Source organism: Plecotus auritus (assembly GCF_963455305.1).
Source record: "Plecotus auritus genome assembly, chromosome: 1".
In the NCBI taxonomy this organism is placed as follows: Eukaryota; Metazoa; Chordata; class Mammalia; order Chiroptera; family Vespertilionidae; genus Plecotus; species Plecotus auritus.
In genome coordinates this window covers 224470842-224497767 of record NC_137770.1, presented here as the reverse complement: position 1 = coordinate 224497767, position 26926 = coordinate 224470842, and the positions used below count along the sequence as shown (strand labels likewise).

At 48.4% G+C, this 26926-nt stretch overlaps 1 protein-coding gene across 7 annotated transcripts in view; it reads left to right on the top strand.

Annotated features, from left to right (window-relative positions):
* Positions 1–26926, top strand: part of TBC1D1 (TBC1 domain family member 1) — a 216615-nt gene that overhangs the window by 186810 nt on the left and 2879 nt on the right. For all 7 annotated transcript variants that reach the window (XM_080645394.1, XM_080645395.1, XM_080645397.1 and 4 more), the window contains 5 exons: positions 1446–1604; positions 6744–6988; positions 9113–9272; positions 18141–18310; positions 24942–25115. In XM_080645394.1, the coding sequence (XP_080501520.1) occupies positions 1446–1604; positions 6744–6988; positions 9113–9272; positions 18141–18310; positions 24942–25115 (908 nt within the window). The remainder of the gene's footprint in view (positions 1–1445; positions 1605–6743; positions 6989–9112; positions 9273–18140; positions 18311–24941; positions 25116–26926) is intronic.

Genomic DNA, 26926 nt, shown 5'->3' with positions numbered 1-26926 from the left:
ATGCTTATTGTGGCATTGTTTAAAGGCCAAAAAATAGAACAGAGCCAGAATCCCCAACCATGTGACCACACCCATGTCTTACTCCCTGAAAATGATGGTAGATTTGTACTGATGCAAAAGAAGGAGTCGCTAAATGAAAGAAGAAGGCCCAGCGTGATCTCACGCACCGTTGTGCGTGTTTCTGTGGGAAAACATCATGAGGTGTTCCCAGCTCTCTGAGTAATGAGCAGGATGACCGTGCATCTGGTTGCCTGGCACAGCCCCGCTTCACAGCTTGTTCCAGCGAGATAATTAGTACCCTGCCTCGCCTTTGCTCTCAAAGCATCCTGCTTTGGATGGTGATTTATATATTCACTCTAGTTATGGGTAGTTTTCATTTTCTTCTCTGTGCCTGTGGCTTTTCAGAAGTTTTTGATTTAAATGGTGAGCGTGTATTCCTTTTCAAGTCATAAAAATGAAAAGGTGTTTACATTTGGGTGGAAGGCGGCCGCCTGTCCACCCAGAGCCCTGCCTGCAGGTCCTGCGTCGATTCCCCCAGCTTTCTCCCTTGGGTTAGCAGAGGAGGTACAACCGAGTGTGGGAAGTTTATTCCAGGTCATTCTTAGCAAACACATTGGCTCCACTGTGCATGACCCTTTGTTTTTAAAGAACAGAGCTAAGGTTTCTCTTAAATACTAGAATATGTGGTACTGTCCAGTGACAGCCCGTGTTTTTTTCCTTCAAAAAAAATAAAGGTCTGATAAGTTTAATGGGAACAATTTAGTAATGAGAGGAAATTGTTCATCTCATAACTGGGAAAACTTCCCAGTTGGAAAAAGCTATTTTGTGAAAAGCCCCACTATAAATCACTTAACATGTTTTTCAGGATGCATTTCTTTCTTTCTTTTTCTTTCTTTAAATATATTTTTATTGATTTCAGAGAGGAAGGGAAAGGGAGAGAGCGGCAGAAACATCAATGATGGAGAGAATCATTGATCGGCTGCCTCCTGCCCACCCCCTCGTACAAGCGAGAGATTCTGTGAAATCTGGATTTCCTTCATGTCCACGTACCTGGGTCACGTCCCTTTTATGAGATGACATTCTGTGTGGTAGAGTTACATGCTTGGTCTTCTTTCTCAGGGCACGATGAATTGGCACCAGATAGGGGCTCCTACCACCCACCGTTTATCCCTGGAAGATTCTAGCATAATCCAAAAGCGTGTATATTTGAAAGGTGAAAGGAAAGTGGGAAGGGGTCAGGGGATGTGAGGGGAAAGATGGAGGGTATAGAGGAAGGAAGGAAGGGAGCAAATAGGACAAAATTCTGGTTGCTTCCTATCCTATGCTGCTAGTTATAATGGAATAAGAATTCAGGTCGATGGACTAAAACCCAACTCATTTTTATTATTAAGTTGTATTCTATGCATAAAGTCTCTCTGTACTTCCTACCCTCCCCACCCCCGAAGGTGTGCCACGTCACCACCGGGGTGAGATCTGGAAGTTCCTCGCAGAGCAGTACCACCTGAAACACCAGCTCCCCAGGAAACAGCAGCCCAAGGACACGCCGTACAAAGAGCTCCTAAAGCAGCTCACCTCCCAGCAGCACGCCATTCTCATCGACCTCGGTGAGTCTGCAGATCGATGTGACGTGGAAGTGCAAGTAGCACTCACTTGAGAAATCTGGGGAGACTGCCCGAGTTATTTAGTGATCTGCCTTTAGGTTTAGCAGTCAAGCTTTGCTACCGAGCCTTTCAATTAAAAAAACCCTGGAGTAATCAGGGATGCCCTGGCCAAGCACACATGGAAACCTCTCTCCCGCCCCAGGCAGCTGCTGAGCCTGCTCAGCGTGCGGGGGGCAGGCACGAGGGCTCCAGGCGTGACTGTGGTTCAGGCCAGTCGTTCACGTATTGACAGGCAGCTTTATAGCCGAACGAAGGAGCATCTTGGGAGACGTGAGTGTCAGGGCTGAGGCCTGGGGTAATTACAGGAGACGTTCCCTAGCCTTTACTGCTTTCCAGCAGGGTTTATTAGAAAGACTGCAGAAAGCAGATTGTGTGCGCCTGGGGCAGCTTTATTTTGGAAAAGGGTAGGCATCTTGTCTCTTGAGTAGCTTTGAAAATACTCCGATGGGGACAAGGGCTTGGACACGCGCCGCTGCCACAGTGAAGAACACGTGTAATGAGGATGTAATTATGATGCACAGAAGAGCCTCTGGCTTGTCCGAGGCGCACAGTGGCGGCGGGTGCGTCCTCTCTGCCTGCCGCCTCTCTCAGGGTCTCCCGGGAGGCCATGGGCTCCGTGTGAAGGCCGCAGGAACCCAGCCCTGCTGCTCTCAGAGCGCGTGGCCCCGCTTCTCAAATGCTCATTCTGGCTGCTGCCGCCGCCACCTGGGGCTTGCCGGAGCCCCCTTCAGGCCTGTGCTTCAGGTCCTGCAGCAGCCGGTGGGAGGAGGCTGTTCCCAGGAATCAGGGGAGCTGGGTCAGGAAGCGTCGAGGCTTTCCTGTCCAGCCACACAGCACACCTCAGGGTCATTTTCATAAATGTCGCTCCTGGTCTAAGCTCAGATGTCACCTCTGAGAAACTGGCCCTGGCATAGCCTCTTCTCCTACCTTTTGGCTGGATAGGTGCCTCTGCTAAGCCATCTGTCTCACCCATAGCTGATCCCCCCCACCCCAATGACACTTACCACATTTACTAGTGCTACAGTTATCATTAGCATTTACAGCTAATACTTAACTGTACCTTACACCAAGTGCTGTGTGATGTTTACTTAAAACCACTTTCTGTAATCCTCATAGCACGACCAGGTAGCCGTTATTCTGTCCCTGTTGAGAGTTGAGAAAACTGAAGTGCAGAGAGAGGCGGGGAGTACCTTGCTCCCAGGGACACAGCCTGTGCTGCTGAGCACCCTGCACTCCCCACAACTGTCCTCGGTGGTATGGCAGCGGCGGCAGCTTTTTTCTTTTTTAAATATGTTTTTATTGATTTTATAGAGAGAGGGAAGGCGGGAGAAGGAAAGATAGAAACATCGAGGAGAGAGGAACATGACCAGCTGCCTCCTGCACGCCCCCCACTGGGATCCAGCCTGCAATCCGGGCATGTGCCCTGTCCGGGAATCGAACCATGACCTCTTGGTGCCTGGGGCAGGTTGACGCTCAACCACTGAGCCACACTGGCCAGGTGCAGCAGCAGCTTTTTCATTGCCTTTCTCCTCATGGCATGCATGCCCCTGGGGGCTGGACTGGGCTGTTTCCCCATTGCTCCCCAGCTCCTAGGGCAGAGCCTGCCCCGTGCTCAATGAGTCTTTTGAGATGTTGAAGATGAGGCACTGCACTAGCTCCTCAATCTCACGTGACCCTCACAGCAGCCCTGAGATAAGAAACGAGGAAACTGAGGCACAGACCGGTCACATGGTGACCACGGTCACACCGTTTAACTGGCGGCCTAAACCCACTGTGGCTCTGTGCAATAAGGGCCCCCGGAGCCCAGGAGCCCGCGTGTTCCCATGGAAACACATGGCTGGGTGGAGTGGATGCTGACAGGCCGTGATTACACCTTGGGGACAAAGTGGCGCTGGTGCCCGTGTGGCCCACTGACCCCGAGCAAAGCAGTTATGTGACTTGGCAATAGCTCTGTTTGCTAATGTGATGAGTAACAGAAAAAATGACATCATGTTCCTATCATGTGAAATGAAGTGAAAAATGAATTCAGAGTAGGAGGCTGAAAGGGAGGGAGCACAGACAGTTTCTCTGTGGGCCCCCCTCCCCCCACTTCCCAAGATCGGGGGAGGACTGGGGAGCATGCTTCCCCTCCTTGATTCGAAGGTCCTCTTCTCTTAGCTTTCCTCTCCTTCTTCCATGGCCAGGATGGCTTCAGCCTCCTGCCGCTCAGATGTAATCACTTTCCTGCAGGGGGAAGGAAGATGCCAGCTCAGCACGGGGCCTGGGGGCCCTCTCCCTGGGGAGCTGTCTGCCATGGCCACACCCAGGGTGGCCTCCCCTGCGCTGAGGCCTGCTGTAGCCTTTCCCCCAGCCGGCGCGGCGCGTGGTCTGTGGGAGCCTCGGGTGGGCCTTTCTCATTCACATGCAGGGCCAGGCTGCATGCACATCAGCTCCATGCTGCCCGGCTCCCACCCCACAGGCCAGCTGCAGCCGCCTCCCTGAGCGCCCTGCCTCTCTGTCCACTTCCCTCCCCGTCCTCCAGAGACCTTCCCCAGCTGGAAAGAAGCTCCGTTCCCAGCAGCGCAGTTCCCAGTAACCTCAGTGCATCTCTCCAGGCTCTGTCCAGGGACCTGCCAGGGCCCGTCTCTCTCTGCACCTGAACTGGCAAAGCCTGTGTCCGGTGGCTCCAGGGAGCCGCTGCCAGCTCTGCTCGGCCGGTGCAGGGAGGCCTCACCAAGAAGTGCCTCCACGAGGCCTGTTGCTTCCCCCCACCTCTCGCCAAGAGGAGACATTCGCCAAGGCAGTTGTTTAGTCTACACTTCCTGTTTAGTCTGCACTACGGCTGACTGAGGGCCCAGGAAAGGTGGATAGTACAGAGCTAGACAAATCACAGTTCAGTGTTTCTTCCAACATGACATCTGTATTCTGGCCAGAAGAACAGAACGCGTGTTGGTTGGACATACTCTGAGTTTTCATGGATTTTTCTTTTCCTGCTTCTTTATTTACTTTGTGAAATCAGATGTTAGTCTAATCAACTTTTTTTGCAAGATTTTTTTCTTATGGAGAGTAAGAATAATGGACAGTAGCTGGGCAGTGTTTTATAGTTTGGGAACATTCTCTAGCTGTGTCAGATCTCAACTTTATCCAGCCCCATGTGGGTGTGGACACATGTTACTCCACTTGCGGGTGACCAAGGGGGCCCAGAGAGATCAAGTCCTTTGCCCAATTACAAGCTACTGAGTGGCAGAAAGTGCTAGAACCTAGGTCTTCTTAGTCTCCTGTCATGTCCCTTCCAGGATACGGTATTGCTCTGTTTTTCTTGCTCTGCCCACTGCATACCACACAGCTTTCCCTCCCAGAGTTAAGTGGCGTAACGCTCCCTCAGAGCTGACCACACCCTGCTGGGTCTGCTGGTGATTCTAATGACCAGCCCATCCCTACTCTGTGCACTCGCTCTCCTGGGTCTGCTTGGAGGCTTGTGGGGGTGGGGGTGGGGGTGGGTTGGATGGCGGGGGTGGGGTAATGGAGTGAGGAGCTTCCTGTGTATTTCCAGTCCCTCTGAGAATCTGCAGAAAGCAGTATTCTTGTGCGGTCAGCGTGGTAGCGTGTGTGTCTGTTGAGCACTTGGATATGGCTGGTGAACACTCAGATGTGCTGTCAGTAAAGAATACACTGGATTTCAAAGGCTGAGTATGGAAAAAAGAATGCAGAATGTCTCCATCATTTGTATATTGATTACATGTTGAAAATGACAGTATTTTGTCTATGTTGGGTTAAACAGGATGTCTTAGTAAAATTAATTTCACCTGTTACTTTCCCATGAGGCCGCTGACAATTTCACACGATGTCTGTGGCTCGCATCCAGGGCCGCTGGCGCGCCACCCTAGACTAGGAAGATGTGCAGGCATCCCATACTTGGCGCACGCTCAGTCTTGCCCGCAGCCGGGAAGGGTTCAGAGACCCGGGGGCCCCCCCTCGCAGTCCCGAGGTCGGCCCTGGAGTAGAGGATGGAGCTGGGAGGGTAGGTGAGGAGGTGAGGGTGCAGAGCTCCACTGGGGAGCTGTTGATTGCATTTCCCAGTGGGAGGACATGTGTGAGGTGTGTTTTGGGAACATTTGTTGGGGGAAGAGGTAGAGCGGGCCAACCATGAATACAGGACAAGAAATCAGGAAGGTAGTTCGGGGACTGTTCCTGCCTCTTCATTTGAGGGCAGATGAACGGCCTGGGTGGACGAGTGCTTTCTCAGGAGGCTGAGCAAGAACACAGGGGTGTCCTCTTCCTTTCGCCGGCCGAGTAAGGAAGCCGGACAATCATCTTGTGGCCCAGATTCACCTTCTGCCTCTGCCGATCCGAGGAGGCCAGGATCCCCACCTGGGTCCCTGCTGGGTCCCCGCCGGGCCCCGGCCGAGCATTTTTTTCTCTGCTCCCTGGAAACACATTTCCCCACGGGTCACATTCCAGGAGAGGGTGAGGTGGATTTGACAAGTATCAGCCACAAAAGCCTCCTAACAAAAGAAGTCTTTAAAGCTTTGCTGAATACCAGCTTTTTGTATAAATAATCAGGATGTTGAGAACTTGTTTTTTTAACCTCTTTCTGGAAGGAAGGTAACTGTTTTGTGTTTTTTGTGGAAAAGAAAACACCTCCTGTTCCTCAGTCTGTTTCAAAGTACTGCCTGTGGTTTAAAAGCAAGAAGTAGTGCGTGTGGCCCGGAGCCCTTGCAGGCACAGGGAAAGCGTCCAGGCCAGCCTGGCAAAGCGACGGGGATGGTCTGCAGCCCACCAGAGCCTGCCGCCTTCAGATGGTGCTGGGACGGGTGCTGCTGTCCGAGTAGAGGGCAGGCCGTTTTCTTCTGTTTCAGATGGAAATCCAGATATCTGTAGGGCCTGTGGCAGTTCTCGTTTGTTCCCCACACAACACCACGAATGCTTGCTGAGGGGTTAGTTGCAAACACTATTCTTACAACAACCAGATGACCTTGTATACAGAGCTCCCGTAGGATACCCGGCTTCTGAAGAGCTGTTGCTGTAACCTGCAGGCCATCGGAGTTCTCATTCACAGGCTTTCTTTTTTAAAACTACGACGGATGGGTCTCTTTTCCACAGGTCGAACCTTTCCAACACACCCGTACTTCTCGGCCCAGCTGGGTGCGGGGCAGCTGTCACTTTACAACATCCTGAAGGCCTACTCGCTTCTGGACCAGGAAGTGGGATACTGCCAAGGCCTCAGCTTCGTGGCCGGCATTCTGCTGCTGCACATGGGCGAGGAAGAGGCGTTTCACATGCTCAAGTTTCTGATGTTTGACCGGGGGCTACGGAAACAGTATCGGCCGGACATGATTATTTTACAGGTAGAACCTTCCGTCTGTCTTTGAGGGAGACAGAGGCCAAAACGTTTATGATTCCTTTCCAGATCTAGTTAAAGAGCTTTTTCTTTAAAAAAACAAAGAAGTTTTATTTTTTAGTTATAGCTTACATTCAGTATGTTAGTTTCAAGTGTACAGCATTGTGGTTAGACAATTATATACTTTACAGTGTTCACCCCGACATTTCCAGTACCCACCATACCTAGTTACAACAGTGTTATTACGAAGGAGCTTTCCACCATCAGTTAGCATTATAATAGCGATCTTTGCTGAGAATGTACTCTGCTAGGCATGACCGGGGTGTCTTGTAGGCACTGATCTTCTCACTGACCCTCAGGAACACACTATTAATCGGCTCAATTTGTAAGTGGGAACACTAAGGCTCAGAGGGGTTACAGAATTTGACCAGGTCACACAGCTAGCCCCTCTGTGTCTGGGCCCTCCCTCTTATTCTTCATCAAAGCATCTAACTCCTATTTCCCACTGTGTTTGCCACTTCCTGTGCCAGGGATCCCACGCACGGGGTCCCACCCTCCTCTACCCCTTGTCATCCAGGGGTCAGCTCAAATATCACATCCTAGGAGAAGCACCTCCTGACCACCACGTCCCCCCACGTCCACCCCAGGCGTGTACACTGTATCATGATATCTTGTCTCATTTCTTTTGCATCACACTCTCACTGTCTGAAATTACCTGTTCATTTTCTGGATCCATCTTGGAGCTGCGTCCATAGTTCTTAGAACAACAGTGCCTGGGTTGAAGTAGACACCTAGTCAGTGTTTGTTGAATGAATCAGTGACGGGAGGGAGGTCGTATCAAAAGAAAAGCAAACAGCAGTGTGTTGTAAGTGCCAAGTGCTGATTGTGCACCTTCAGAAGTGGGAAAACCGGATCCTACTTGGGAAATATTCCTGAATGTTGGATCATGTGTTTATGTGACCATTTACCAGCAAGATACTGTGATTTCAAAGCCTCAGAAAGTATTCTTAGAAAAGGTTACGTTAGCACCAAATTGTGTGGGTAAACGTCCAATTCACTTCCCCCTGAATGTGAGCCACAGGGACATAAATCTTGTAAAAGGAGGCCATTCCACTCACTAAGAGATTATGGCCCACATCACACTTTCCACGCATCCTGTCAGGTTCCTCCTGCATTCTTCCCCTTAGCTTTAATCCAGACATCCCTGCCATCTAAGAGCAGAATGTTCAGGTTTTATATCATTTAATATTATAACACACAACTCTTTTGGGGTCTTGTGACCTTGGTGATTAGATTCTTTTAAATAAAAACAACAGGCCACAGCTGGTACTTGCGAGGCCTGGAAAGAGTTCGGTCCAGTTTGGACCATGCACATCCAACCCCCAGCATCTCGGCAGGGAGCTGATCCTCTCTGGCCATCGTTTCTCTGGGCTGGGGCGGCGGGGCTGCTGGACTCTGGGCTGAGCCAGGGCTCATCACGGGCTTCCTGCCAGACCTGCTGCTCTCCACAAAGGGAACCCTCCACGTCAGTGTTGGGGGACCCAGAGGGAACTTACTGAGCGGGCACAGAAGAACCGTTCCACAGAAGCACCACGTGTGCTCGCTTCACTCTTAGCACGTTATTTCCGACTCCCTGGGTTGAAGTTTTGCTAAGAATTGTGTTTGTAAGAGAATTTATAAAGTGTTTCCACAAGACGGAAGTTTAGATTCTCTCAGCCAAGGACACGAGGGGACGGTAAAAAGAAAGGAAGGGGTAGGAGACCCACTGTTAGTGTTCTGGGCCTGCACCCATCAGTCAGGGCCTCGCATGCAGTGAGCACCCAGGAAGCTCTGGTTGGATAAACGAGAAGCTGAGATCGAGGAACCAAAGAACGTATTACGCATCTGTGCATAACGGAGGGTCACAGACAATAGTGCAGTGAAGGCCTGGGGGGTGTGGGATAGAGAGGGTCAGTGGGGGAGGGGAGGGCACATCTGTAATACTTTCAACAGTAAAGATACATTTTTTAAGAAAGGACATCCTGAGCCAAATAGAATGTTTCAGGTTCTCGGACGTCTTCTCTGTCCTGGGAGCGGGGCAGTCGCTGCGCACACGCAGCGGACAGTGAGCGCTGACCCTGTGTCCCTGCAGATCCAGATGTACCAGCTGTCACGGCTCCTCCACGACTACCACAGAGACCTCTACAGCCACCTGGAGGAGCACGAGATCGGCCCCAGCCTCTACGCCGCCCCCTGGTTTCTCACCGTGTTCGCCTCCCAGTTCCCCCTGGGGTTTGTGGCCAGAGTCTTCGGTAAGTGGGTGTGCACGTTGCCAGAACCAGCATTCCCGTGTTCCGTGTCACTCCACGGTGAGGCTTCTTGTTTTCCTACCTGTGTCTTCTGTAAGAACGGGGTGTTGTTTGACACTAAGTTTCAGGGTTGGGTTTTGTGAATTGCAAGACCGTCACTTCTGACAATCATCGGGCTTCCCTGCACGCCTTCATCTTGTGGGATGAGACCCGATTCCCGCAGTACTGGGCTGACATCTTACACACTCGGCCAGGGAGCCCCAGCCGATGTGCCAGAAGGCGTTTCCCAGCCTCCCTGGCTTGTGATGCTCCATGTTCACCGATCGCCCCTTAGAACTTTTTGACCTTCTGGCCTACTGTTCTGACTAGATTCTCTTTGCATCTCCCCCTCTCCTTTCTCCTCTCTCCCTGCCCGGGGCTCTTCCTCTTCTCTGCCATCAGGCTCCTGGTGACACCTCCGACACCTCCGTGTCGATGACCCACTGTTCCCTCCTCTCATGTCCCCTGTCTGATCTTCCCAAATGTCACAGCCGCTTCCACTTCCTCACCCCTCTGTAGCCGTTGGCTGTTCACACTGCAAACCATCTCCCATTTTCTAGATTTATTTTTCAAGAAGATTGTCCCTGTCAAAGTAAAATAGGTATTCACGTGCAAAGTATCAAAACTGCCTTGTCTATTATACATCAATTAAAAAATAAAAAACAGAAACAATTTTAAAACTGCCTTGTCTGTTATAATCAATTAAAAAATAAAAAACAGAAACAGTTTTAAAACTGCCTTGCGTGGCAGGGAAGGTGCATTCTCTTGGATGCCAGGAGCCCCGTGGAACACTGAGCACAGCCAGCGCTGTACCAGGTGCTTTCCCTACCGCGGCATGAAATAGTAACGTTGACAATTCAGGTTCTTTGTATTTTATTTTCTGTGGATGGGGAGGTTATTAAAAAATGGTGGTCCCTCCCAACATCAGGTGGTTTTATAAAGTACGATTTACTAGGTGTACCAGTTAATAATGCGGATTTTTTTTCAATAGATGGAGTTACACATATGTTGATATATAAGCGATTTGATATGTATGCTATTGTGTTGTATTGACAACAAGCTTCAAAACTTCATATGTCAAATTTTCTGAAGGTGTTAACATCATAGATATTTTTATGCTTAAAAATGTCAAATTTCGTGCCAACAAAAGAGCACTTGCGGGAAGTTTTAATTCATTACTTTATTTTGAAGAAAAAGTTATTGTATACTTTGGGAAGCTTATGGTGCACATGCGCCATCTCAAGATACTTGTGAATGCTGGTTTAAACACTTTAAAAATGATGATTTTGATGTGAAAGACAAAGAATGTCCAGGTCAACCGAAAAAGTTTGAAGACCAACAATTACAAGCACTATTGGATGAAGATGCGGGTCAAACTCAAAAACAACTTGCAGAAAGGTTAAAAGTTGCTCAGCAAACAATTTCCAATCGTTTACAAGCAATGGGTGCCGGGGTTCTTGTCTCAGCATTACAAAAGGTTCAGCAATCTGGAGAAAGGCTGATGCGTAGATTCAATAAGGAGTCCAAAAACGAAAGATAGTTTTGAAAGGCATTGGGGGTCAGAAGAGCTTCAGCTAAAGGAGCTAAAGCAGGGGTGGGCAAACTTTTTTGACTCGAGGCCCACAATGGGTTCTTAAACTGGACCGGAGGCCAGAACAAAAGCATGGATGGAGTGTTTGTGTGAACTAATATAAATTCAAAGTAAAGGAGCGGAGGGGAGAGCAAGAGAACCCTCCGCTCTTTCAGCTCCGCGGGCCGGATAGAACAGCCAAACAGGTCGGATCCGGCCCGCGGGCCGTAGTTTGCCCATGGCTGAGCTAAAGACTACTCCTTGACTCAGGACCTGTGCTTTTTATTAACACAATTTGTCCTAAGGCAAGGTGGAGATAATACACTTCAAAGGGTAAGGCTTCAAAGGGTAAGTTTTACAAAAGCATTGTCAGATAGGGGGATAGCCTACAGCTGTTCAGGTGTTTGGCCAATAGGAGGCAATAACATGCAGATTAAGATGCCCTGAACTGTCTGGCAGCAAGCAGATATCCTATTCAGGTTTGGGGGAGATGCTTTTTAGCCATTCCAACAGGTAATTACATCATGTGACTCAGCCCTTGTTGGGTCCACAAGTCCCATCAACCTTTTGATGAAACTCTTGTAATTATGACGTGCTAGAATTGGTTCCCGGCAAATGGGAAATATTTTAAAGGAAGGAAAATGGGTGCCACATCAACTGAACGAAAGACAAATGGAAAAATGAAAAGTCATCAGTAAAATGTCGCTTCAACGGCACGAAAGAAAGTCTTTTTTGCATTGAATTGTGACTGGCGGTGAAAGTAAGTCTTTTTTGCATTGAATTGTGACTGGCGGTGAAAAGTGGATTTATTTTGAGAATCCTAAATGCACAAAATCATGGGTTGATCCCGGTCAACCATTAACATCGACTGCAAGGCCAAATCGCTTTGGAAAGAAGACAATGCTCTGCATTTGGTGGGATCAGTAAGGTGTGGTGTATTATGAGCTTCTAAAACCAGGTGAAACCGTTAATACTGATTGCTATCAACAACAAATAATTTGAACCACGCTTTGATCATAAAACGACCAGAATGTGCCAGAAGACAAGCAAAGTAATTTTGCTTCATGATGACGCACCATCACACACTTCAAAACCAGTTAAAGACACGTTAAAAGATCCTGCCTGGGAAGTATTAACCTGCTGTATTCCCCAGACCTTGCTCCTTCAGATTACCACTTGTTCCGATCGATGGCACACGCACTTTCTGAGCAGCACTTCAAAACGTACGAAGAAGTGGAAAATTGGGTCTCTGAATGGTTTGCCCCAAAACAAGAAAAGTTCTATTGGGATGGTATCCACAAATTACCTGAAAGATGGGGAAATGTGTAGCTAGCGATGGACGTTACTTTGAATACAGCACTTTTGATGTTTCTCTTGAAATGATCGTGTTTTCTCTGATTACAAAATCCGCATTATTAACTGGTACACCTAGTATGTTCAGTAACTTGATAGTTTAAAGATCTATAATCTTATGAATTTTTTTTTACATTTGTTTTTGGAATTAGGGAGCATCTAAAGGGGATTTAGGGGACGTTCACAGACATTGAGAGAGTACATATTACATTAGGCAGCTTTGGGTAAATAGCTTATATATCCAAATTCTAGAAACCCTAAAATTGGCTTTTTAATATGAGTGGGTGTTGAGTTATCTTCTTGCCTCTCCCCCGTCCCTACCGAAGTGCTGGATTTTCATTATTATTCACTCCTATCCAGACAAACTTTTAAAGAAGTTTGCATTTGATTTTACTAGAAGAATCTTTGATCTTAAAATGTTTACTAACCCCCTCTTTTGTATAATTACTTCCCAAGTGCATTTTTATTTTCTGTTCCTAAAAAAATAAGCATTGAAGAAAAGAGATACTCAAAGCACTTCCTGGTGAAACAAACAGTGAGAGTTCATGAAGAATTTACACTATTGTTTAAAAAGAACTAAAAGCCTCAAAATTGCTTCATTTACTAACAAGAGTCACACAGACTATGAGCTCTCCAACTGGAAGCTTCAGTCTTTCTTGCCTAAAATTTTAGTGTATTTTACTTTTCTCACTCTGGAAATTCAGAGAGAGTCTTAACAGGGTAATGGAGGAGGAGTGGAGATTGAGAGGGCGAGCGGGGTGTGGGGGGGTGTGGGGGTGTTGTGAATGGTTTGAAACAGCTCAGACATCAAATTACAGGGTGGGAAGGGGCCTGGACAGGAGGGCCAGCGCTGAGTTATCACTGCTGCTGGCCACAGGCACCAAAGCTGCTGCCTGCAGACAGTCCTGGGCTCCAGGGCCATAAATCTCCAGGAAAAAATCTCCCCTTAGGCTGCCTCAGTGGGTAGGAGGCACTGACGGCAAACAAACAAACTGCTTTGGAAATGAGTATTCGGAGCTCTGTGAAGCTCATCCTAATGACTTCATAGATAAAAGCTGGAACACACGCCTATTTCTCGCTTAGTTCTGTAGTCAGTGTGGGACTTGGAGTTTCTTATATACAGTTACATAAAGATGATTCCTGGGCCTCACAGACCCTGCTGTCCTGAGCCCACGTCCTGCTGGCTAGGGGCTCGGGGTGCCTGGAGTTGTAGGCCGGAAGTGAGAGCTCAAGGCACACTGTGTCATGATGTTATTTTGCAAACAACAACACTACTGTTTGTTGTTGTTTGTTTGCACAATCCATCCCATCTTTCAGTCCTTAAAAACAAACTTTTATTGGAAAAGATAGGTTTTTAAAAACCATTTCTGTACTTAGCATCGGAGACTTGAACCGTGTTTGTTTAAATCCCTGTCATGGTTCAGGTTTAAATCCAAAGCGTGCCATTCATACACTGGAGTCTTTTTTTGGGGGTCTGAAGCCCATTTCATTATAAGTCTTTAGGCCTGGATAAACCCTGAAAACAAATGGACCTTTGTTAGCTCTTCACAATTTTATATGTAAGTCAAGGACTCTCAGCTTGCAGTCAGCATGGCTCGTATATTAGTTAATAGGTCACCTTGAATTTAAGTGTATGCTGCTTGGAGGGGCAGCTGCCAATGATGTGTATGCCCTGACCTTCATCATTAAGGTGCCTGGTAATGACGCTTTTCTGAAAGTCAGTCCTTCCCTGTGGGCATTGCATCGTGTAAAATAGCCTCCTCCTGTATTTTCCAGTTCGGGTGTAGCGGGGTCTGCCTTTGGGGGTAAAGGACCAGGCTTGCTCCTAATGGAAGAGGACGCTTCTGAAGGTTTCTATAGGATGTAATTCCAGGTAGATGAGCAAGGAGATGGGATGTAAAACCAGGGGCTTGGCAAAAACACACACACAGAAGCCACCTGTAATGTGAGGAAGGCTTCAGAGAGGCTCAAGGGTAAGCAAGATGGTTTGTACAGCCAGGAAAATGGGTCTTTGGCAACATGGCACAGTGGTGATGAAGGGAGTGTTTGCAGACTCTGTTAGGGCTGTCACCACGCTTCGTTCCCCTCCTACCTGTTCCTGGTCGCAGCAGAGGACCGCAGCCTCCCCGAGAAGTTAGGCAGAGTGATTGCCCTTGACAAAGACAAAGGTGGCTGGAAAAGAGGCAGGATACGTTCGCTCCCTGGCCGTGCGCTTGGCATTTATCATTCCCCCCCCACAGGAAAATTGCCCCTTTATGTCACGGGGAGTTTCAAATAGAGTTCCCGTACCCGTTAGCACAATAACAGCTGCCGGAGCATCTTCAAAGGAAAGTAGCTATTTGCGTTGTTCTCAGCAAATAATTTGCCAAGTGCAGGAGTCAGCTGAATCTACGGTTCCCTTTGCTTCCTGCCTGGTAAAGCCCTGAGCCTGTTTCTGGGCGGCATGAGAAAGGAGAGAAGAAAGGGAGGTAGCCCGAGCTGTGAACTGGGCAGTGCAGGGCTGTGGGGTGATTTCTTGCACAGTGATTTTCAAATGCGGGAAATTAAATCACTTTCTCACGGAGATGTGTGTGTGTGTGTGTGTGTGTGTGTGTGTGTGTGTGTGTGTTAAAAAAGTTTTTTATTTCTATTGATTTCAAAGAGGAAGGAAAAGGGAAAAAGATAGAAACATCAATGATGAGAAAGAATCATTGATCAGCTGCCTACTGTACGCCCCATACTGGGGATCGAGCCCGCAACCCAGGCATGTGCCCTGATTGGGAATCGAACCACCACCTCCTGGTTCATAGGTTTGCGCTCAACCACTGAGCCACACCAGTCAGGAAGGAATATATATATTTTTTATTACATTAAATACAGACCGTTAGACCCAATGAAATAAACATATCCAGTTACATTTTATTTTTTTTAACATTTTTTAACATACTAATGAAGAGAGTTAAAAAAAAACTCAACTCTCTCTAAAATTCTTTTTGTTTTTGTTTTTCATACAGTCCAGAAAAGTCTGAGTCTAGAGTCATAGGAAGCACTCTGCTAAGTAGACTTGTTATAAACACCAAGATCATAAAGGAATAAAACTTGGAGGACTCATTGCTAACCTTAAGAGACTGCTGATATGGATTACGTATTTGTTTATGCTCAAAAGCTCCCCAGTAATTATTTAATTGGCTTAGGTACTGGTACTGTATCTAATTTTTTAATTGAATATATTGGGAAAACATTGGGTAATAAAGTTATATAGGTTTCAGGTGTACAGTTCTATAACACATCAACTGTCTATGTGTGTTCACCACCCCAAATGGTACTGTATCTAGTTTTAAGGTTCTTGTCGCTCAGAGACCAACGACAGTGAACTGTCACTATAGGATGTACTTCCAGATGTACTTCCATTCCCTGGACCCCTGACTAAAATGTCCTAGATAGTCTGACACATGCCATCAGTTTTTGTTCAGCTCTAAATGTTCATATACTGAAAGGAAGGCTTTGTGTCTAAACCACGGAATCTTCAAATTTACTCTTTTTCTTTTGAAATGTCTTTTCTGTTTAAAAATACACTGTGGTTGTGGTGGTATTTTAAAACTCCCTATTTTCTGCAGTGGTGCTTTACACGGTAAACACTGTATTTTGTGAAGCAGACATTTCACTGGAAGATTCTTCCACGGCACTGCCTTAGAATGCAGATACTTCCCTAAGACTCAACAGTCAGAGATAGGCCTCTGCAGGCAAACCGAAGTGGGAGGCAGCTGTGGAAACTTCCGGTTCCCTGGGGGCTGCCCTGAATCACGAGCAGTTGTGAAGTTTGTGGACTCTGTGGCCCTGGGCCCTGAGAGAGGCGGGCTGACCTCAGCACAGTATCGCTTAGGGCCGTGCCCAACCGGCACCAGGTGTGCTCAGGCGGTTAAGGCCTCGTGCAGGTCACAGCGCGCCTCTGAGGCTGACCAGCCAGTCGGCACCTCGGTCTGCCCACACACCACTCTGACACCTTTCCCTTGCGCACGGCAGCATCCAGCCGCTTCTGTGTGTCTTCACGGCTTTTCCATGTCATCCCACGGAACCACCCAGAGAGGCGCAGTGCTGGGGCTCTTCCCCACCTGCTCTGTCTTCCTGCACTTGATGGAGTTTCTAGCTTCTGGGTCATTCCGTTACCCTGTAGTCAGAGGGAGAGACAGATTGACAGGTGCCTCTAATCAGATTTATGCTCTCATCTTTAAACTTATCTTTTCTTATATGTACACTAGAGGCCCGGTGCATGACATTCATGCACTGTTGCGTGGGGGGGGGGGGGCCCTCAGCCCAGCCTGCACCCTCTCACAGTCCGGGAGCCCTCAGGGGATGTCCGACTGCCAGCTTAAGCAGTTGGACATCCTTAGCGCTGCTGCGGAGGCGGGAGAGGCTCCTGCCACTGTCACTGCGCTCGCCAGCCGGCTTCTGACTGAGCAGCGCTCCCCCTGTGGGAGCACACTGACCACCAGGGGGCAGCTCCTGCATTGAGAGTCTGCCCCCTGGTGGTCAGTGTGCATCATAGCGAGCGGTCATTCTGCTGTTCGGTCGATTTGCATATTACCCTTTTATTATATAGGACTAGAGGCCTGGTGCATGAAATTCGTGCATGGGGGGAGGGTCCCCTCAGCCCAGCCTGCACCTCTCCAATCTGGGATCAGGCCTAAACCGGCAGTCGGACATCCCTCTCACAATCCTGGACCACTGGCTCCTAATCGCTCACCTGCCTGCCTGCCTGGTCACCCCCAACTGCCCCCGCCCCCGCAGGCCTGGTCGCCCCCAACTGCCCCCCTCTGCCGGCCTGGTCGCCCCTAACTGCCCCCCCTCCCCCCGCCAGCCTTGTCGCCCCAACTGCCCCCTCCCCCCCACCACTGGCCTGGTCGCCCCACGTAGCCTGCTGTTCAGTCGTTTGGTCGTCCCTCACTAACCCCCCCAACCCCCCATCCCCACTGGCCTGGTCGTAGGCAGCCATCTTATGAGAGCGTGAGGGTCAATTTTCATATTACCTCTTTTTTTAAAAAAATATATTTTATTGATTTTTTACAGAGAAGAAGGGAGAGGGATAGAGAGTTAGAAACATCGATGAGAGAGAAACATCGATCAGCTGCCTCCTGCACACCTCCCACTGGGGATGTGCCCGCAACCAAGGTACATGCCCTTGACCGGAATCAAACCTGGGACCTTTCAGTCCGCAGGCTGACACTCTATCCACTGAGCCAAACCAGTTTCGGCCATATTACCTCTTTATTATATAGGATTATTCCAGTTGTCAGGTAACTTGCCTGAATTTAGTCACCCACAATCAGTTGCTAGAGCTGAGCTTTACTCCATTATTGAGCTAAAATTCAGTATACTTATATTTAATAATGCACTTTTGGAATTGAGCAGACATTTAGAGTTTTTAGAGGTCTTTTCAATCAACTCCTTATTTCAAAATAGAGGAAACAGAGGCATTTTTTTACTTACTCTCTTATACTGTATAGTTAGATGTCTACATTTAAATGCTGTATATCTGATGCTCGATGTCTGAAAACCTTTGTTTTACCCATAAAAACATGTTTTAGTAACTCCTTTAAAATCTAGAACATTCCTGGAAAAAATAGACTGATAAAAAATTTTCCATTTTTCAATGTATGTTTGAATTTAATATATTTTTGGAGCAAATAAAAATGTTTATCTAAACCTGTGACAAAATCTTAGTAGTATGTTTACCTATATTTCTTTTATTGTTTGCAGTATTGCCCTGACAACCCTATCTGAAATGTCAGGCTCTTAAAAAGGAAGTAAAACTTGCAGTTTGGGGTCATGTTTCCCTCTGCCCTGCCCTGCGATGTGTGGAAAAGGAAACTGAGTGGTATTTCACCAGAAACTGGTCTGGTTTAACTTTCTGCATTTCTGTGTTTTCCCAGATATGATCTTTCTTCAGGGATCAGAGGTCATATTTAAAGTGGCTTTAAGTCTGTTGGGGAGCCATAAGCCCTTGATTCTGCAGCATGAAAACCTAGAGACCATAGTTGACTTTATAAAAAACACACTACCCAACCTGGGCTTGGTGCAAATGGAAAAGACCATCAATCAGGTATGATTCAGTCCTAACCTTTCCAAAGGCTCAAGCAATCCTGGTTATGTAGAAGCTTTATTATTATTGTTGTTATTATTATTATTATTATTATTATTATTATTGAGCAGGACCTATTTCCTACCACTTTGTACTCTGGGCAGCATATTGTGTGATGACTGGTGTGTAGGAGTCACATCGCAAATATGTGTCCGGTGACTAAATGTGTGCGAGTGTGTGTGTGTTGTGAGTCCAGTGCTGACATGCCATGTGGCAACACCGTGGCAATGGGCAGGTGTGGTGACCACCACAAATTATCAGTAGTTTCTTATAATTAAGAGACTTCACCCCTAGTCATTTGTTCTTCTGAAATTCATACATCTATTCATTGTAGGCTTTTGTAAAATAAGTGTTTTCATTTTTCTGCTGAAAATATTATTTTATAAAAGTAACTTTTCATAATGAAGTTGTGATAGAGCGTATACATTTTATATAAGTTTATTCCACAGTGTGTGTGTGCGCGCGCGTGCACTTTAATAGAATTCTCCTCCACACCTGTGGTCACAGCACCTCTGGCTTCTGGGTGCAGTAGAACCATTGCTGTCTAGAATGTTAAGGGTGAGGGGTGAATGGAGCCAGGAATTACACCTGGATCAGTTATTCCAGGGTCTGGATTAGGGGAGGGAGCAGATTTGGACTCTGCTTAAGGAAGAATCTAACAATAGTGATTGCTGACTAGGAAGGGCTGAGCTGCTTAGCAGAGGGCGGGTCGCCCTGGGAGGTGCCCGAGGCGGGTTGGCTGAGAAGCTCTGAGCAGAGAGGTCTGTGTCGAGCACTGCAGAGTCAGCCTCAGGCCTCTCGTAAGCCTAGAACTTACCTCACCTGCTCCAAATACAGTGAAAACATAGAGCAGTAGTGAAATAAAGGTTTTTAAAGAGTCCTTATTCTAAGGACTGCTGTTGGTCCAAGAGGAGCAGCGCTTCCGGTCCGGTGCCCCCGGACGCAGCGTTGTGATGTCCTTGGCGGCCCCTGCTCAGGTGTTGGGCACAGAGAAAGGAGCAAGAAGGCCTGGGGGGGGGGGGGGGGGCATGCCGGGCGTCACTTTGCAGCTCTGCACGTTTCACAGGCCTGTGTGAGGGAGCAGCTCTCCACTCTGCACGCCCGTCTCCAGTTCATTGATAGGCTCCGCCTCTAACTCTGGCTTGTGGAGGCCCTGCTTTCCCCCCAGGTCCCGTGTGGATCTATAAATACACATGATTTCATTTCATCATGACTGTACTCCTGAGAGGAGAGGTGGCTTTAACCCCTGAGGAGCCTGGGCCTCAAAGTGGATAATGGACTGGCCCTCAGTCACCCTGCTGCGGAGTAGACAGGGAGGGTCTCACACTCGGATCCTCTGGCCTCACAGGCTCTAGCAGCCACCCAACACCCCCCAGGGCCTCTGGGTGTCATTTCACTACAGAGTTTCTCTGTGTTTTACCTGTATATTAATACCAAATCCTCCACCCTTTGGATACTGTAATTCCTGGCATTTATGTGTATTTATTCCTTCTCAGAGCTTTCGTTGCATATGTTTTCGTTCCCCTTATACTTTATGCTGCTAGGGAAATGCAGAGCCTTGGTCACTTAACCCAAAGTCTGGCCCAGTGCGTGCCTTGACTTTGCTCCTGACTCTTAAGGCCTGCAGCATCAGCTGACATTGTTTACCTCCTGGATATTGAGCTCCAGGAAAAATCCCATTTTCCTCCCCTTTTTCTGTAAAAGGCACCTGTTGAGATGACTGTATTGGGTGCCCCTTATGTGTTCGGAGGATGGACGTGGGCACAACACGGGAGACAACAGTTTTATGTGTGTGGCTGGTCGTCTTCAGGCGGCTGCTTTGAACTTGGCATCTGTTAGACCACTGACTCCTTGACAGCTTTGGAATGTGGACTATAATCCCTGTTTTAAAGCTGGGGAGACCGGATGTGGAGAGAGTAACACGCCCCCATCCCGTGTAACGTGGCAGAGCCGGAAATGTAACGTGTCTCTCTGACACCAAAGCCCAACTGGTGCAGAAAATAAGCGTGTAACCCAGTAATTACAAGTGTGGTGCGAGCTACCGCGGTGCTTGTGCAAGGCTCACGGGAGCCGGTCTGGTGGAGGGTGTGAGTGCTCATGGTTGAGAATTGAAGGCATACAGTTCAGCTGAGCCTCAGAGAATTCGCCAAAGCTGTGGCCGGGTAGTTCAGTTGGTCAGGGCATCATCCTGCCTCACCAAGGTTCTGGGTACTATCCTTAGCCGGGGCACATAGAAGAATCAGCCAAGGCATGCATAAATATGTGGAACAACAGATCTCTCTCCCCCAACCCCTCTCAAATCAATAAATAAGTAAAAAAAAAAAAAAAAAAGAATGAGCCAAGACGGGTGAGCACACGTGTTTTGTAGAGGGCCAGATAGTGCGGTTGTGGGCTTTGTCAGCCATAAGGTCTGCTGCAGCCACTCAGCTCTGCCTTTGTAGCGCGAAAGCAGCCACGGACGGTGTGTATAGGAATGAGGTGACGGTGCTGCAGTGAACTTTATTTACAGAAACATGCGGTGGGACAGATTCGGTCTGAAGGCTGTCGTTTGCTGACCCCTGGTCACAGCATGTGCAAAGGCATGGGAGTGAGAGAAAAGAGAGAGGTTCCAGATGCCTGGCAGTTCAGTGTGTGTGTGTGTGTGTGTGTGTGTGTGTGTGTGTGTGTGTGTGTGAGAGAGAGAGAGAGAGAGAGAGAGAGAGAGATGGTTAGAATCTGAGGAGTCCTGGCCTCCAGAGGGGGCTCTAGTCTCGAGTCCTACTCAGAAGTGAGGCCCGAGGTGCAGCGTGCTTCCTCTGCAGGCTCACAGAACCCCAGGTTTGACCTTAGAGGAATCAGGGTGGATGTGGTAAGTGCATTAATTGCACACAGTTGTCCTGTACGCATGGGCAGGTCTGGCGTCTCTGATAGCCATGGCTCCGTTTCACTAAATGCCCTCTCCATGGGTGGTCTTGGCTCCAGAGGCTGGGACACAGCCTGCGTACAGGATGAGAGAGAGAGAGAGAGAGAGAGAGAGAGAGAGAGAGAGAGAGAGAGAGAGAGAGAATCGAGGACGGGGCTCAGGGACACTGGCCCAGTCCGTGCGGATGGGCTGGAAGCAGCCACAGAGAGGCAGGTCCAGAGCTGAGAGCCCCGGGCAGGAGGACAGAGCCTCTGCAGGCTCTCTGGAGTCCTTGGTGTGACTTAAAAATCCCAACCCAAGAAGAGGGGAAACCCTGGGGATAAACAGAAACTAAGAGGAGGTCCAGTTTGCATTCCTGTCACAGTGAGTGTGTCGGCCTCTGCAACCTGAGGTCAGTGTAAGGAAGGAAAACAGAGTGGAGTGGGGGTGGGGAGACAGGGCAAGGAGCCTATTTTCAGCACCCTTTGGGCTCCATTTAAAGTGTGGCCCCAGCCTGTCAGTGTATCAGGTAGGAGCTGTCAGTGTATCAGGCGAGAAAAGCAGAATCTGGGGCCTCACCAGAGACCTGCTGAGTCCAAATCTGCATTTTAGTGAGGTCCCAGGGGATTCACGCCCTGGGAACCAATGGAAAAGCTCTGCTCCTGGCAACTTCACTGCAAACAGCTGGCAGTTCTCTGTGCGAGCTGAGCATGTGGGGCCGGAACCAGAATCTTAACAAGGCCCCTTTGTTCAGAAGGGCTCCTCGGAGTCCATGGCCAGGCCCCCTTTTCCGCCTTTGGGCAGCTTGCACTGTGGGAAGTGAGTACTTTTTAAAAAGGCCCATCAGTGCCAGACCTAGAGGGTGTGGTAGGGTGGGAGGGATACTTTATTTTACCACTGGCATTGTTTAGGACTGTGTGCATGTGGTGGTAATAAAAAGCAGACCAACTATTAGTGGGGTGTATTACTGTTGTTAAATGCACTACAGTCCCTGCCGCCCCCTTACTGCCACTACCTGGGCCGAGGGCTCCTCTCTCCGCCTTGGGTGAGCCACTGAGACCGACAGAGGCGGGCAGGTGTGGGGTGGGAACGTGGAAAGTACGGGGCTAGCTGTGCAGACACCAGGTTCACAGCTTCATTTTGCCGTGTCCACAGACGGCAGAGAAACTCCGTCTCCACTCGCACATGAGCCAGGAACTTAGACAGTTCTCTGAGGAGGAGGCCCGTGTAATAAACAGCATCTGGGAAAATATTTAGCTTCGTGCATGATTCAAATGTAAATAATATAGAATGCTTTACTGACTGGATTAACCAAACGAAAATGTTTAATGCCAGTACACAGTGCCAAGGGTGTGTGCGCTGTGTCTGGCACATTCGTGTGTTGCTAATGGTGTTGTACGTTGATCGTTCCCATTTGGGAAGCAGTTTGGCAATATGTCTCACAAACCAGTAAAATGTTCTTCCCCTTTGCCTTAGTAATCCCATTTCCTGGAATGTATCCTTAGAAAATGATCTGAAATACGGGGAAAGCCATATGGACAAGGATGCTTAGAGTTGTCATTTAGAACAACAGAAACTCAAGTAACTGGGCGGCCAACACTGGATGCATGGATTGGCATGGTTGAGTTATGTCGAGGTGGTAGAGTACCATGAAGCCATTTATAAAAACGATGGCCATGAAGAATATATAGCAACTTGAACATGCATTGTCCGAGGAGACCAGGGCTCTTTTTACCACCAACCACATGCTGCCATGGTTTGGGATAAATTCTGGGGCATCATTGCAAAATCTGAGGGCCCTAAGTGTTTGGGGACCCAGGAGATAATGGTACCATTAAGCAGAGACGATTATGACCCGATTATGACCCAGGCAGGTTCCTAGGTATTAATGGAGGCCTGAGAGTTTATAGCTTCAGGCACAGTTGAGGGCCATTGACCTTAGCTGATCATCAATCTGTATAAAAGGCGAGACGTTTTGTTCCCAAGTTTTCCAGGTTAGGAGCTTCTTTAAAAATAAATCTTGGTGGAAGAAGAAAGGTAGCTGTGTGTGTGTGGCATTTGTACTGTACCCCATTTATAGTCACACCTCAGTGCCACGCAGTCTCGGTTTTACTGTTGGCGGTTTTCACTGTTTGAGCTGTTCAGAAGGTCCACGCTGTGGCATCCTCTGTCATTTTGCTGAAGCACGAGCTTGAACGTGAGGGTTTCACAACAAATGTGTGGAAGCAGATCCCTTAGCTGAGTGAGCACCCGCCTTTTGGCTTGCCAGGCAGGTGCTGGGAACGTCCCTAAGTTGTCTCCTGTAACTCCCCCAGTGATGCCGGAGGCCACGAACTGATCCTGGGAGAGGTCAGGAGACCTGCTCAAGGTCATTCAGGGAGTCGCCAGTGGATCCGGGACCTGAGACTGACTCAAAGCCTCTGAGTCAGTTTCCTTGACTGAAAATAGAGATGATAATCTCTGCTGACCTCTCGGTCACTCTGAGGGATGGCTGAGAATCGGGTCAATACAGTCAACAGCGCACACACATGCCACCAGTACAAGATGAGATTTTCAGCATAGAGAGACTTTGTGCCTAACTAGTATCCGCTGAATTAAACTGAAAACCAGGAAGCTGAGAAATTAACCTTAAGGGAGACAAAATGAGATTGTTGTGAATGCTGAGCTAGTAAACGTGGTTTTTTTAAAATTGATTTCAGGGAAGATAGAACTTACTACCCCTGTGAGTGCTGATAGAGAGCTCTCCATTGATTTTAACTCTTGGCCTTTCTTTTTCAGGAAATGTGCTGCAAAGCCCGTTTCTGCTCTTGTAAAGCCTAGTCCCATTCTCTAACCGTGTATTCTGATCATGTGGCTTCTTTATGTGGTGACTGAATTCTCAGATCCTCAGGGTCCGTGTTGGGTGCCGAGAGGCTCAGCCCCATGGTGTTTTCACACCAGGAAAGAGAGGAGGTGCCTGGGGTGGCAGCCTCTGCCCTCTGACCCCCTTTCAGCCCTGCCCCCGCCCCCTTCAAGCTCAGTCCCCGAGAGAAAGTACAGACAGACCACTCACTCACTCGTGCACTCGGGTTGTTTTTCACACGGGTGGTTTTTTCATCACTGTTACTATTATGGGAAGGAAGGCAGCGCAGGCATTGTTTCGTATTCACTCATCTATGTGGGTGACATTTGGGTTTTGGCTCATTTCTGCATGTCTTGTGTGCAAAGAATGGTTTTCAGTAAACAGCTCCATTACTTAGCTGTTCTTGTAACTCTGAAAACCCAGCTGAACTATAATTAAACTTTGACTTGGTGACTGGGCAGATCGGGCTGCGATGCTTTTGTTTTGTTTCCTCCCTTTGACCCGTAGTTGATGCATCTAACTTAACAGAGTTTTCAGAGAAGAAGAAAATAAGTACTGGAATCAGAGCTCAAAATAAATGTTGTGTGCCTTTGTAAAAACAAGGTGTCGACTTTTGGAAAATGAATATCAGAGACCGTACTTACTGTTATCTTAGGCTTATTTCCAAATGCTTCTTCGATCCTTTCCTCCCAAGTAAGATGATTCCTTCTCAGGGCAGAGAGTTTCCTTTAATTATCACTAATATACCAGGCCCAGAGTAGGTGTGTAGTGGGTCTCGTTGACATGGTCACATGCGTGTGTGTGTTTGTGTGCTTGTGTGGTTTTTCTCACTTTCGGTGCCTGATGACTTACTTCTCTGCATTTAACAGGTGTTTGAGATGGACATTTCTAAACAGTTACAAGCGTATGAAGTGGAGTACCACGTGCTTCAGGAAGAACTTATTGATTCCTCTCCTCTCAGCGACAACCAAAGAATGGACAAATTGGAGAAAACCAACAGCAGCTTACGCAAACAGAACCTTGACCTCCTGGAACAACTGCAGGTAGAGCATATTCAGGAAGCAGCTTCCTGCACCCCCGTAATTCATTAACTCAGCAGGCTGGGCTTTCCCACGACCGCAGGACCCTTCTGCCCAGGTCCGCTTAGAGTTGGGATCAAAGGTATCCCAGGATTCCTGGGCCTTTCTCCTAGGCAGCAGACAGGCGATCCTTTGCTGAGGTCAGACAGCTTTCTGAGGGGCTGTTTCTGCTGTTAGCAGGAAACAGGCCCAGAGATGAACTTGCGATCCGGACTCCATGGAGCTCCTAGCTGAATGCCAATAGTTGTGCTTTGAATAATGACAAGAGAAGCAAAGGCTTGAGCTTTTATGAGCAAAATCAGCCAGGTCCACAGAGGGATGTTAAAGGAGGAAGGCGACACCTTGCAAAATCAACCAGGCGTGACCGGTATGGCTCAGTGTTTGGGCCGTGGTTGAGCATCGGCCCATACACCAAAAGGTCGTTGGTTCGATTCCCGGTCAGGGCACATGCCCAGGTTGCGGGCTCGATCCCCAGTAGGGGGCGCCCATCAATGTTTCTTTCTCATTGATGTTTCTATCTCTCCCTTCTCCTTCTCCCTTCCGCTCTCTCTACAAATCAATAAAAACATATTAAAAAAATAAAATTAAAAAAGTAAACCAGGGCATAGGATCATGATACATGTGTCCTTGGTGCAAATACCAAGACTTGATTAATGAAGGACACAATTGTCCACTCTGGAAGCTTCCATTTTAACATGGATGCGTGTGGATGAGGACACTGTAGAAAGGCAAACACTGATTGTGTGCACAGAGGGTGACAGGAAGCAAGGGCAGAGGGCAGCCCAGAGACCTGGTCTCCCCACGTCCCCACCCACGCTTTCACCGGGACAGACCGCTGACCGGCTCTGTCCTGACTCCCTTGTTTGTGTGACAAGGACAAGAAGAATACCTAATGGCTTAGCAGACAGCTCCCTTTCCAATCAGATGGAATAAAGGAGCCACATGGTCTACTTCTTTAACATCAGAAGTGGGTGGTAATGCTGTCAGAGTAAAGGGATTGTTTGTGGAGTGTTTACAAAAATTTTTTTTTGGCGTTTCCACAGAAAAAAAATACATTCTCCTCTTCACCCTACCCCCAAGTATGTGTTTATGCGCTCTTGGGCTGACCTGAGAATTAGCTTTCCTTCCCGGCCTGAGCCTCTATTTCTCTCCATAGGACATTGTCCCTCTGCAGACACAGGCTTGGCAGTGATATGAGGAAGGCCAGCATCGGAGAGCCTAGTAAATCAGCCGGGTCTGAAGTGCATTTCCCTCCACAGGGATCTGTCCCCAGAGACCCAAGGAGATATATATACTCCTAGAAGAACAAAGAAAAATGCTTTCTCCACCCAGTCCTACCTGCCCGTCACATTCGGAAGCGTAGCTGCTTTTCTCCCCCGTGATTGAGCTGTCCTAACTCAAAGTGTGTCTGTGTGCAATCTCCCCAGGACGCCTCGGCCGTCATGTGTGGGGAAGGTCCAAGGGGATACAGAGCCTTATCTGGCCTGTAAGGGTCTGCAGTGTAGGTGGGCATTTCAAATGCCCTCCGAACAAACAGTGCGCCCCTGAAATAGAACAGACACAAATTTCTCGCAAAGCTCAGACTCGCGTTTGCAGCGCTTGGCTTGTTAAGATAGGCAGAAGGCTCATTTTATTGGGCTGACGTCTGGGTGGGTTTTGTGCGTGTGGGGGATTTAGGGTGGACAGTAAGTTTGTGTTGCTTCTGTGGTACTGTCCCTTTTTGTGAAGAGAGGGTGTTGTGAAAAGCTGCTCCGAAATCCGCATCCCTCAAGAGA